This window comes from Vulpes lagopus, chromosome 2, assembly GCF_018345385.1.
Source record: "Vulpes lagopus strain Blue_001 chromosome 2, ASM1834538v1, whole genome shotgun sequence".
NCBI lineage: Eukaryota > Metazoa > Chordata > Mammalia > Carnivora > Canidae > Vulpes > Vulpes lagopus.
The window spans coordinates 31,666,097-31,679,710 of NC_054825.1; the positions used below are offsets into that span (position 1 = coordinate 31,666,097).

At 41.9% G+C, this 13,614-nt stretch overlaps 1 protein-coding gene across 2 annotated transcripts in view; it reads left to right on the forward strand.

Annotated features, from left to right (window-relative positions):
• Positions 1–13,614, forward strand: part of BLNK (B cell linker) — an 83,018-nt gene that overhangs the window by 48,607 nt on the left and 20,797 nt on the right. For both annotated transcript variants that reach the window (XM_041740378.1, XM_041740382.1), the window contains 2 exons: positions 700–781; positions 1,950–2,021. In XM_041740378.1, coding sequence (XP_041596312.1) covers positions 700–781; positions 1,950–2,021 — 154 coding nt within the window. The remainder of the gene's footprint in view (positions 1–699; positions 782–1,949; positions 2,022–13,614) is intronic.

The window sequence follows — 13,614 nt, forward strand, 5'->3', positions numbered from 1 at the left end:
TCTTACACTGCTGGTAGGAATGGAAAAGAGTGCAAATGGAATGGAAAACTTTGGAAAAACAGTTTGGCAGTTCCTCAAACTTAAACAGAGAGCTACCATATGACCCAGCAATTCCACCACTCAGTATATTCCCAAGAGAAATGCACATTTACACAAAAACATGTACATGAATGTCCTTAGCATCATGATTCATAATAGCCCCCAAAGTGAAAACAACCCAAATGTCCCCCACCAGATGGATAAACAATATGCAGTATATTTATATAACAGAATATTATTTGGCCACACAAGTTAATGAAGTACTAACATGCTACATGGTTGAACCTTGAAATTAGTACACTATATGAAAGAAGTCACTACACATTATGTGATTCCATTTCTAATGTGATGCCAAGAATGGGAAAATCTTAGTGATAGAAAGTAGATTAGTAGTTGACTAGGTTGGGGAAGTGGTAGGTGAGAGGTGACAGGGCTCCTTTTGGGGGCAATGAAAGTGTTCTAAAATTAAATTGTGGTGATGCTTGCACACTCTTCAAATACACTAAACCCACCAAGTTCTACACTACACGGAGAAGAATTTAATGGTATCTGAATTAGATCTCAATAAAGGTATTAAAAAAAAAAACAAACTCCTTCCCAGATAATAAACCTGGCCAGAGTGGACAGCTCCCTCCTCATTCACCTCTGTACTTCTTCCAGGTGGATTATGTGGTCCCTGTGGAGGATGGAGATGAGAACTACATTCACCCCACAGAAGGCAGTTCGCTCCCGGCAGAAAAAGGCAAGAGTTTGTAGTTTTAAGCACTTGAAATGTTTAGTGGTTGAGGGGGGTGTCTGAGATTATCTGGTAGCAAGCAGCAAGGGGTGCACAATGCGTGGGGCCCAGGCCTCTATCCTCCATGGTGGCAGCATCTGCCTCCCTGGGTGGAGCAGAGCATCTGCGAGAGACCCATCTCTGTCACACCCTTCTGCCTCCATCCACTTTGGTGCTTTAATCCTCTCAGCTCAAATTAGGAAAACATCTAGGTTCTTAGTTAACTGACTGTCCTCACTTAGAATGGATTTCTCATAGAACTCAATCCTCGCAGAGCCGCAGGCCACAGTGTTGGCCTCAAAAGTATTGCACCAGAACAATGTCCACGGAGGACAGAAGAAATGAGAAAGCGAAATCCTCTCTTTGTCCTGACTCTTGAAATGTAGTGCTATCTAGGTGATGGGAACTGTTTTGGTTGTAAGCCCTTCATGGAATAACACATGTGAAGACAAATTCTCTTTAAAAGACAGTGCCATCTACCCTCAGGCCAGGAGTGCAGCATAACATGTTCACTGTGGATCTAGTTGCTGCGGAGGATAGGATCCTGTAGAAACGATGCCTACTCATCTAACAAACTCAACTCTCAAGTTGTCATAATCAGTTTTTACTCTACCCTTCTGTAGCAACCCTCTCCTGGCCTCTCTGAACATCACCAACAGCTTCAAGACCCATTTGAATTCCTGAGCCACTCATCACCATGAAACCAGAAATTGCTCCCCACCCCCAAACCCCATAAAATCCAAGAGAAATGGTCTGTGTTGCATGTGGCAGGGGAGGTGAGAATTTGTTCCCTTCACTCTTGGTTTGATACACTTCTCTCGATGAAGAAAACAAAACTCTCTCATCTCCTAGACCACCAGTTTGGCAAATGAAATTCCAAGCCAGAGTTCATTTTAACAAAATCCCTATAATAAAATAATTTGATTATCCCTTTTATCATTAGTATATTTATTCTGAAGAAGTTTCTTCAGGCTTCTTTCATGGCTTATGTATTTAACAGGTGGGTTTCCCATTCTTTACAAATTCCCTGATCTGCCCCACTATTTCCACAATGCATTTTTCCATTAAGTGTGAATCTCCCACAATAGACTGTATCTATGATTGTTATATGTATATATATATTTGTGTGTTTAAGCTCCCATGGTGAATAGATCCACCAAGCCAAGTAACTCCTCAAAGCCAGCCTCTCCTCCAGGGACAGCTTCAGGTAAAGTATATGCATGATTTGGTGTTTCGGGTTTTTGTGTGTGAAGTGATTGTTTGGGGGTTTGGTTTTCCAGTCTATTCCAAATAAGATAAACAACTCAGATCAAATATTAAGAAATAGTCACTTGTATTTCCAAATTTCTTAATATATTGTGACAGAAGGCCTTGTCCTCATCTTCATGCATTGTCTGGTGGCACTTGTGTCAAAGGGACCCTGCCCCATGCTTTCAGGCCTCTGTTAGACAAGTCCTGGCTTTCCTCCAACCTCATTGGGCATTTCACTGGCTTCTCCTCCTCCCCAGCACTGACTGAGGGTGTTTGCACTGTTGGGTCCTCAGCCCTCTACTCTTCTTCCAGAAGTGTGGTAGCTAAGACCTTGAGTTTGGACGAGATGGAGCTGGATTGGAATCCTAGTGCGCCCAGTTGCCGGCTATACCACTTTGGGTCTATCCTTTGGATCTCCACTCTTCAGATCTTTTCCTCTGCAAATGGAGATAAGAGTCCCTGACCTGTGACAGGAGAATTCTGGAATTGTGCATGGGAAAGCTTCAATGCAGTACATGGCACAGCAGGTGCTCAAGAAAGAATATTATCTTTCATGTCTTTGGGGTTCATCTATTCTTCTGGTTTCACCTCTCTTGTCTAAGCCAATAACTCTCTGGTGGCTAACTTTGACCTGATTTCTCTTCTGAACAACTTGACATTCTCACAGCCTCAAGCTCAATGCATTCATCACCTCCCTACCCATAGGGCAGGCCTATTCCTCTGTGCCTGTCAGCCCATAGGCCACATGTCCAAGGACCTGTGTTCTTTCCAGAGCCTGCTATGTCTTTTTCCTGAGTTTGCTCTTCCATTTTAGTTGACACCACTGTAGTCTAGGCTTCCTTTACATTGTCACTTCACATGTCCTATGTCCCATCTTCAAGAGTGCTCTAGCCAATCTCTACCCTTGCCTGTAGGCTTTCTCCTCAGTCATTAAGATGAATTTCTGAGTGCCTCCAATGTTGCCAGTTTTATTCCATTTCAAAGTTAGTTTTTGCCATGTCACCTGTACCCAAACCATGAACACCCAGTGGTTCCTAGTTGTCTGCTGTACAGATTGGCAGCCCCAAGGCCAAGGCCTGTGATGCTGAGTGGCACCCACATCCCACCCTGTTCCAGCACAGAAGCACAGGAGCTTCCTCTCCAGCCTTCCCTTTTTCACAGCTCCACCCATATCTATCACACACACACACACACACACACACACACACACACTCCCTTCCCTCCCAGCACTGAAGGCTGAACACAGATACTAGGAGACTGAGCTCTGCTTCTAGGGATGTGCTCTTTGAAGGAAAATGAAAGGAGGTTATTTTTTTTTATAGACCACAGACTCATTTCTTGAGCAATTGTTCACCATCTTCACAAATTCTTGTCTTATTTATTCTCTCTCTCATAACCTACAGGCTCTTTATGTGTAGGGAGAAGAGATCAGAGCCACCATATCCAGCTCATCTTAACTTCTGGGAACAAATGTCAATGCAGCAACCTAAAATGTCATGGCAAGGTCACTTTGGTCCCAGATGAAGTGGTGACACCTGACTCCTGATAACTTGGAAGAAGGGTTATTACCAGAACAGAAAACCTTTCCCTAAAATGTAAATGAAGGCCTAGGACCTCCTTTACAATGACAATTTAATCATCTCTGGTGTCTGCATCTTAAAATGTTCTTCTTACTTTGCAAAGACCTCTTCTTCCTAAAACACACCCGGTACTCCAAACAGCCTGTACCTTTTGGCCTTTGTTTATGTTCTCACTTTTATGATACCAAATCTTACCTAAGGCCCAGCCTGAGATCTCTCCACTAGGAAACCTGTGGTTTCTGCAGCCCACAGAGAGCTCTCCTTTGTTTTAAATCTCATCCCATCTACACTCAGCCCATTCCTATTCTCTAATTACACTGGGTCTCAGTCTAACCTCCTTAAGTACCCCGGTGGTGCAGCGGTTTAGCGCCACCTGCAACCCAGGATGTGATCCTGGAGACCCTGGATCAAGTCCCACGTCAGGCTCTCTGCATGGAGCCTGCTTCTCCCTCTGCCTGTGTCTGTGCCTCTCTCTCTCTGTGTGTCTCTATGAAAAAATAAATAAAAAATCTTTTTAAAAAGTACATTACAAGCTCCTTAAAGATATTGCCTTACATCTCACATGTTCAGGAGGCCTTTCCTGACCTCACAAAGAAGGTAGATCCCTTTGGTATTCACCCCTATAGTGCCCTGCCCCTTTATCTCTAATCTCCCCAGAGATCTCTGCCTGTCTTTTCTATAAGACCCTCAGCTCCATGTCTTGCTCATAGATGTGCTTCCAGGGGTTATACAGGACCTGAATCAGAATAGGTGCTGAAATGGTGGTTTAGTCATTTGGTTGAGAGTGAATGTGTCCCCCAGTACTGGCTGTATTTGAAGAATTACATGGTGCCATCATCAGGGCATTGACCCGTTGAATTTATTATTCGTTAATTTTACATTAATCTAGTATCACTATATTTTAATACTAGAGGCATCAGAAGAAACCAAATCTGAACAAAAAAATAATTTCCTGGTTATATGGTTGCTGGATATGCATGAGAAGTACAGGAGGAGGAAGGAAGTGAGATAATTTGGGAGGGACAAACCTAGTTAGAATGATTTTCTGAATATGCAAACAGTCTTCAGAGATGGGTTTTACAAAAGGAATAACCAGACTACTTGCCTGTGTCTTTCCATAACCCTCCACTAGCCTTTAAAGACTTCAGGCAGTGCTAGATAGGCATCATGAAAGTGCTAAGGCTTCAGATCTGCATTTCTGTCAGAGCAGCACACCACAACACTGGCCTCTGATTAATGGATGTTGCTTTTGGCTCTTTGATGGCTCATAAAGCGCTTGCCAAGGATTACACAGAGGATTAGGTGCAGTGGCAGTCTGCTTCTGCTCCATGTTCCACATGGAGAAGCGCTGTTTCAGGACCACACAGACTCCAAGGCCAAAGGACTATGATCTTGGCTCTGACACACACTAGGTGCCAGACTTCAAACAAGCTGATCAATCTCTGTTTCTTAGTCTCCTCCTCTGAAGAAGGAAATGGCACCTGTGCCTAAGTCGTGCAGCAGGGGAAGGGGCAGGGCAGGTTAAGTTGAGTAAACATATATGAATCCCACTCCTAAACTGATAGCTCTGTTTGCCAGTTTTTGGAATCCTTTGTTTCACATGCCTTGATTCATGACCAGTCTGGAGGAGTGCCCTGGACCCATCCCAGGAGACAGCTGTTTCTTCCTTTCCGCATAGAGTTTTAATGTAACTGAGGGTATCTTGACCTCTGCACAGCTGGCATTTGGGGCTAGATAATTCTTTGTTGTCCTGGCTGTCCAGTGTACTGTGAGATGTTTAGCAGCATCCTTGGCTGTCTCTGCCCACTAGGTACCAATACCATCCCCTCCCCAGTAGCTCTAAACAGAGATGTGTCCAGACATTGCCAAAGGTACCCCACCCTCCCCACGGAGGGGGCGGGTACCAAATACTCCTAGTTGAGAAGCACTGGTTTAAACAAACGGAAAGACTGAGTGTTTTAGTGATTTATCTCTAAATGTGATTTGGAAGAAAGTTGTGGAGGCCCTAATTTATTTGTAGCTTTTGTCAGAAGTGGGTAGACAGGGCATGCATTTCTGAACTTCCTGCTAAGTCTAGCATTTAAAAAGTGTTCTCTCTCCTCATTTCCTAAAATGGGTGGGTGGGTGGGGGGAGTTTGGGAATTTACAGTTCCCTGCCAATATGCAAGTTGAATTTTACCTATAAGCCATATTGTTCTGAAGCTATTAAATTAGATCTCTTTACTTGGCAGCGCTCATGCAGGGCCTGAGAGTAAGGGACACTCCAGCTGGTGCACAAGCCCCACTAATAATAATAGGGTTTCTAGAACATCTAGAATAGAGTAAAATCCCAAGGGCTTACTATTCCAGCATTGAGACTGTTATGGGTAAGGAAACTTGCCACCATTGCATGCAAGAGTGAAGAGAGGATGATGCGGTAGAAGGAAAAACTACGAGTAGGTCATTTTCCCAGTTGAGAAACTTTGGTAAGCACCAGCTGTGCAAATATTAACATCATTTTTTGCTCAATACAATGAAAACAAAGCTGATTTTCTCTTTTATTATACTTTTGGACACATCTCCGTTTATCAAATTCCCAGTTTCTTCTTTGGAGTGTCACAGCCAAGAATTTGGCTTTCCCAGAAAGCAAGAACCCCGGTCACAGAAGGGACCAGGTTGTCCTACCCCAGCTATGCCCCTGGGTCTGACTTCAGGCCCAGAGCAGCAGAGAAGGTGACTGGCCTATGAAATAAGGAAGTCAATTTTCATCTTCCCGTGGGCATTCACAAAAACACCGCTCTGTTTCACTAATCTTTCCCACATAAGGTAGAAAGAGCAGGTGAATCTGAGCTACCAAATTGCAGCCCAGAGTAATATTAATAGGCATTGGTTGGAGAGGAACATGTCCACCTGGCTTTAAACTCAGCTAGCCTCGCTGTTCAACCCCAGCCCTGCCACTTAACCTCTCTGAGCCTCTGTTTGCTCTACATGATGTTATGGGAGGCTTAGAGATGGCACATTTAAAGTACCCGGCATAGTGCCCAGCACCCAGAGACACTGTGGTGGTTGATAACAAGATGCTAAAACAAAAATAGCAATAATCACATTTACTGAGATCCTAATGAGTTATAACATACACATCATAAAACTCAACTCATTTTACATGTATAATGTGGCATTTTTATAAATCATTACATCTACAGAGCTTTTCCACCATCACAACAATCCAGTTTTAGAAAATTTCGATGCCCACCCCAACTCCAAAAGATCCTTTATGCCTATTTTTGGTGAATGTTCTTCCCACTGCCAGCCCCAGGTAACCACGGATCTGCTTCCTGTTGCTATAGATATGCCTTTTCTGGACATCTCATATAGATGGAGTCTTATAGTATAAAGCCTTCCCCGTCTGACTCTCTTCACTTTAGCATAATGTTTTTAACCTCATATACTTTCAGTTCCTTTCCAGCAATATTAGTTTTTATTTGGCTGATTCTTTACAATTTCAAAGTTCTCCCATTGCCTTACAACAATAACTCTGAGTTAGGTAAGGTAGCTGGTTGTGTCCCCATTTCACAGAGGTGGACACTGGAGCACCAGTGGCCACCCAGTCAGTTTGTAAAGGGACACCTAGCCGGTTTGGTGGCCAAGAAATAACTAGAACCCTGTCTTCCTGATGAGACACCATCGGTTTTCTACCAGCACTCATACTACCACCACAGAGGAAAGCGGCATGCTTCTCCCTCTCTTATTGCAGAAGTGATTTTTGAGGAAGGAAGGGGGAAGGAACATGTTTGCAGACTGTTTGAAGATATGAAGGGAAGGAAAGCTTAGTAGAGAAACTAGGCAGTAAATATGACAACAATGTACTCAAGCCAAAGGAGCCCTTGGCAGTGAAAAAGAGGGAAAACCCCTGGGAGGAAATTCTGACTTAGGTCTTCTTTCTACTTCCTCATTTTTCAGACAAGGTTTTTTTTTCCCCCTTCCCTGAAATCTTCCATCAAAATCTATGAGTAGCCAAGGATATTTTAATAGGGTTAATCAGGTGCTAAGAATTTGAAGAACAGCATCCATTTGGTACCCTAGCCAATGAAACACAGTTGGATTCATAGTCCAGATGACATTTCAGTTTATTGTCACATGAAATATTAAAAATTCCAAATGTAGTCTCTTTTTCTAAATATTTTCAAAAGTCACATCAAGGTCGGGTAGCACCTTAGTGAGAGTCACATAGAGCGGCCATTTCCTCATGGAGTGCTAGAGAGTCAACACAATGCACTCTTGACTGTTCTTTTCATTTATAAGCATTCATGGAAATTAGCCCTGTGTGAGAACCCTATGTAGAAGAGGAGTGGATGGGCACTGAGTGAAAGCCTGAAGGCCTCTCTCTCTAGTAAAATACATGAGAATGAGTTTTATGACCTCTATTTGTAATAGTTCTTGAAGCTCTTGTGTTTGGGATGGGCGGTTCTGTCAGATGAGGTGGCATGGTGTGTGAATGTCCTCACAGTATAAGTTCTGGGGGGACAGAGGCCTAGTTCTGCTTCTCTACCTCTTTGACAACCCCTAACACAGTGTTCTTCACATACCAGGCTCTCAATAATTCTTAGTAAATGACTATTTCCTCAGTGCTCAGCTATATGTGCTTTATCTTGCAAACTAAAATAATGCATCCTGAGGACACGTCCAACCTATATTTACAGATTATCCTCTGTAGGTCCAATAGGAGTTGTGGACTTAGAAATGTAGTAGGTTCTTTTTTTTTAATAAATTAATTTTTCATTGGTGTTCAATTTGCGAACTTACAGAATAACAACCAGTGCTCATCCCGTCAAGTGTCCCCCTCAGTGCCCATCACCCATTCACCCCCACCCCCCGCCCTCTTCCCCTTCCACCACCCCTAGTTCATTTCCCAGAGTTAGGAGTCTTTATGTTCTGTCTCCCTTTCTGATATTTCCCACACATTTCTTCTCCCTTCCCTTATATTCCCTTTCACTATTATTTATATTCCCCAAATGAATGAGAACATACACTGTTTGTCCTTCTCCGATTGACTTATTTCACTCAGCATAATACCCTCCAGTTCCATCCACGTTGAAGGAAATGGTGGGTATTTGTCGTTTCTAATGGCTGAGTAATATTCCATTGTATACATAGACCACATCTTCTTTATCCATTCATCTTTCGATGGACACCGAGGCTCCTTCCACAGTTTGGCTATTGTGGACATTGCTGCTAGAAACATCGGGGTGCAGGTGTCCTGGCGTTTCATTGCATCTGAATCTCTGGGGTAAATCCCCAACAGTGCAATTGCTGGGTCATAGGGCAGGTCTATTTTTAACTCTTTGAGGAACCTCCACACAGTTTTCCAGAGTGGCTGCACCAGTTCACATTCCCACCAACAGTGTAAGAGGCTTCCCTTTTCTCCTCATCTTCTCCAACATTTGTTGTTTCCTGCCTTGTTAATTTTCCCCATTCTCACTGGTGTGAGGTGGTATCTCATTGTGGTTTTGATTTGTATTTCCCTGATGGCAAGTGATGCAGAGCATTTTTTCATGTGCATGTTGGCCATGTCTATGTCTTCCTCTGTGAGATTTCTCTTCATGTCTTTTGCCCATTTCATGATTGGATTGTTTGTTTCTTTGGTGTTGAGTTTAAGAAGTTCTTTATAGATTTTGGAAACTAGCCCTTTATCGGATATGTCATTGCAAATATCTTCTCCCATTCTGTAGGTTGTCTTTTAGTTTTGTTGACTGTATCCTTTGCTGTGCAAAAGCTTCTTATCTTGATGAAGTCCCAATAGTTCATTTTTGCTTTTGTTTCTTTTGCCTTTGTGGATGTATCTTGCAAGAAGTTACTGTGGCCAAGTTCAAAAAGGGTGTTGCCTGTATTCTCCTCTAGGATTTTGATGGAATCTTGTCTCACATTTAGATCTTTCATCCATTTTGAGTTTATCTTTGTGTATGGTGAAAGAGAGTGGTCTAGTTTCATTCTTCTGCATGTGGATGTCCAATTTTCCCAGCACCATTTATTGAAGAGACTGTCTTTCTTCCAATGGATAGTCTTTCCTGCTTTATCGAATATTAGTTGCCCATAAAATTCAGGGTCCACTTCTGGGTTCTCTATTCTGTTCCATTGATCTATGTGTCTGTTTTTGTGCCAGTACCACACTGTCTTGATGACCACAGCTTTGTAGTACAACATGAAATCTGCATTGTGATGCCCCCAGATATGGTTTTCTTTTTTAAAATTCCCCTGGCTATTCGGGGTCTTTTCTGATTCCACACAAATCTTAAAATAATTTGTTCTAACTCTCTGAAGAAAGTCCATGTTATTTTGTTAGGGATTGCATTTAATGTGTAAATTGCCCTGGGTAACATTGACATTTTCACAATATCAATTCTGCCAATCCATGAGCATGGAATATTTTTCCATCTCTTTGTGTCTTCCTCAATTTCTTTCAGAAGTGTTCTATAGTTTTTAGGGTATAGATCCTTTACCTCTTTGGTTAGGTTTATTCCTAGGTATCTTATGCTTTTGGGTGCAATTGTAAATGGGATTGACTCCTTAATTTCTCTTTCTTCAGTCTCATTGTTAGTGTATAGAAATGCCATTGATTTCTGGGCATTGATTTTGTATCCTGCCACGCTACCAAATTGCTGTATGAGTTCTAGAAACCTTGGGGTGGAGGCTTTTGGGTTTTCTATGTAGAATGTCATGTCATTGGCGAAGAGGGAGAGTTTGACTTCTTCTTTGCCAATTTGAATGCCTTTAATGTCTTTTTGTTGTCTGATTGCTGAGGTGAGGACTTCCAGTACTATGTTGAGTAGCAGTGGTGAGAGTGGACATCCCTGTCTTGTTCCTGATCGTAGGGGAAAGGCTCCTAGTGCTTCCCCATTGAGAATGATATTTGCTGTGGGCTTTTCGTAGATGGCTCTTAAGATGTCGAGGAAAGCTCCCTCTATCCCTACACTCTGAAGAGTTTTGATCAGGAATGGATGCTGTATTTTGTCAAATGCTTTCTCTGCATCTAATGAGAGGATCATATGGTTCTTGGTTTTTCTCTTGCTGATATGATGAATCACATTGATGGTTTTACGAGTGTTGAACCAGCCTTGTGTCCCAGGGATAAATCCTACTTGGTCATGGTGAATAATTTTCTTAATGTGTTGTTGGATCCTATTGGCTAGTGTCTTGTTGAGAATTTTTGCATCCATGTTCATCAGGGATATTGGTCTGTAATTCTCCTTTTTGGTGGGGTCTTTGTCTGGTTTTGGAATTAAGGTGACGCTGGCCTCATAGAACGAATTTGGAAGTACTCCATCTCTTTCTATCTTTCCAAACAGCTTTAGTAGAATAGGTATGATTTCTTCTTTAAACGTTTGATATTCCCCTGGGAAGCCATCTGGCCCTGGACTCTTGTGTCTTGGGAGGTTTTTGATGACTGCTTCAATTTTTATTGGCCTGTTCAGGTTTTCTATTTCTTCCTGTTCCAGTTTTGGTAGTTTGTGGCTTTCCAGGAATGCGTCCATTTCTTCTAGATTGCCTAATTTATTGTTGGCGTACAGCTGTTCATAGTATGTTTTTAAAATCGTTTGTATTTCCTTTGTGTTGGTGGTGATCTCTCCTTTCTCATTCATGATTTTATTAATTTGAGTCTTCTCTCTCTTCTTTTTAATAAGGTTGGATAATGGTTTATCTATCTTATTAATTCTTTCAAAGAACCAACTCCTGGTTCTGTTGATCTGTTCCACAGTTCTTCTGGTCTCGATTTCATTGAGTTCTGCTCGAATTTTAATTAACTCTCTTCTTCTGGTGGGCGTAGGGTCCATCTGCTGTTTTTTCTCTAGCTCCTTTATGTGTAAGGTTAGCTTTTGTATTTGAGTTCTTTCCAGTTTTTGAATGGATGCTTGTATTGCGATGTATTTCCCCCTCAGGACTGCTTTTGCTGCATCCCAAAGATTTTGAACGGTTGTATCTTCATTTTCATTAGTTTCCATGAATCTTTTTAATTCTTCCTTAATTTCCTGGTTGACCCTTTCATCTTTTAGCAGGATGGTCCTTAACCTCCACGTGTTTGAGGTCCTTCCAAACTTCTTGTTGTGATTTAGTTCTAATTTCAAGGCATTATGGTCTGAGAATATGCAGGGGACGATCCCAATCTTTTGGTATCGGGTCAGACCCGATTTGTGACCCAGTATGTGGTCTATTCTGGAGAAAGTTCCAGGTGCACTTGAGAAGAATGTGTATTCAGTTGAGTTTGGATGTAAAGTTCTGTAGATATCTGTGAAATCCATCTGGTCCAGTGTATCATTTAAAGCTCTCGTTTCTTTGAAGATGTTGTGCTTAGAAGACCTATCGAGGGTAGAAAGAGCTAGATTGAAGTCACCAAGTATAAGTGTATTATTATCTAAGTATTTCTTCACTTTGGTTATTAATTGGTTTAAATATTTGGCAGCTCCCACATTCGGGGCATATATATTGAGGATTGTTAAGTCCTCTTGTTGGATAGATCCTTTAAGTATGATATAGTGTCCCTCTTCATCTCTCACTGTAGTCTTCGGGGTAAATTTTAGTTTATCTGATATAAGGATGGCTACCCCTGCTTTCTTTTAAGGACCATTTGAATGGTAAATGGTTCTCCAACCTTTTATTTTCAGGTTGTAGCTGTCCTTCGGTCTAAAATGAGTCTCTTGTAGATAGCAAATAGATGGGTCCTGCTTTTTTATCCAGTCTGACACTCTGCGCCTTTTGATGGGGTCATTAAGCCCGTTCACGTTCAGAGTTACTATTGACAGATATGAGTTTAGTGTCATCATGATATCTATTCAGTCCTTGTTTTTGTGGATTGTTCCACTGAACTTCTTCTTAAAGGGGAATTTTAAGAGTCCCCCTTAAAATTTCTTGCAGAGCTGGTTTGGAGGTCACATATTCTTTCAGTTCCTGCCTGTCTTGGAAGCTCTTTATCTCTCCTTCCATTTTGAATGAGAGCCTTTCTGGATAAAGTATTCTTGGTTGCATGTTCTTCTCATTTAGGACCCTGAATATATCCTGCCAGCCCTTTCTGGCCTGCCAGGTCTCTGTGGAGAGGTCTGCTGTTACCCTAATACTCCTCCCCATAAAGGTCAGGGATTTCTTGTCTCTTGCTGCTTTAAGGATCTTCTCTTTATCTTTGGAATTTGCAAGCTTAACTATTAGATGTCGAGGTGTTGAACGATTTTTATTAATTTTAGGGGGGGTGTCTCTCTATTTCCTGGATCTGAATGCCTGTTTCCCTTCCCAGATTAGGAAAGTTTTCAGCTAGGATTTGTTCAAATACATATTCTGGCCCTCTGGCCCTTTCAGCGCCCTTGGGAACCCCAATTAAACGTAGGTTTTTCTTCCTCAGGCTGTCGTTTATTTCCCTTAATCTGTCTTCATGGTCTTTTAATTGTCTGTCTCTTTTTTCCTCAGTTTCCCTCTTTGCCATCAACTTGTCTTCTATGTCACTCATTCGTTCTTCCACCTCGTTAACCCTCGTCGTTAGGACTTCTAGTTTGGATTGCATCTCATTCAATTGATTTTTAATTTCTGCCTGATTGGATCTAAATTCTGCAGTCATGAAGTCTCTTGAGTCCTTTATGGTTTTTTCTAGAGCCACCAGTAGCTGTATAATAGTGCTTCTGAATTGGCTTTCTGACATTGAATTGTAATCCAGATTTTGTAACTCTGTGGGCGAGAGGACTGTTTCTGATTCTTTCTTTTGAGGTGAGGTTTTCCTTCTAGTCATTTTGCTCAGTGCAGAGTGGCCAAAAACAGGTTGTTTTGGGAAAAGGAGAAAAAGAGAGAGAGAGAAGGAAAGAAAAGAGAAAAAGAAAAAAGAAAAAGAAGAAAAAAAGGAAAAAAGAGAAGAAAAAGAGAAAGAAAAAGAAAGAAAGGTGAAAAAAAAAGGGTGGGGGAAGCAATGAGAAATCAAAAAGAAGAAAAAAGAAAAGAAAAGCAAAAACCACGGGA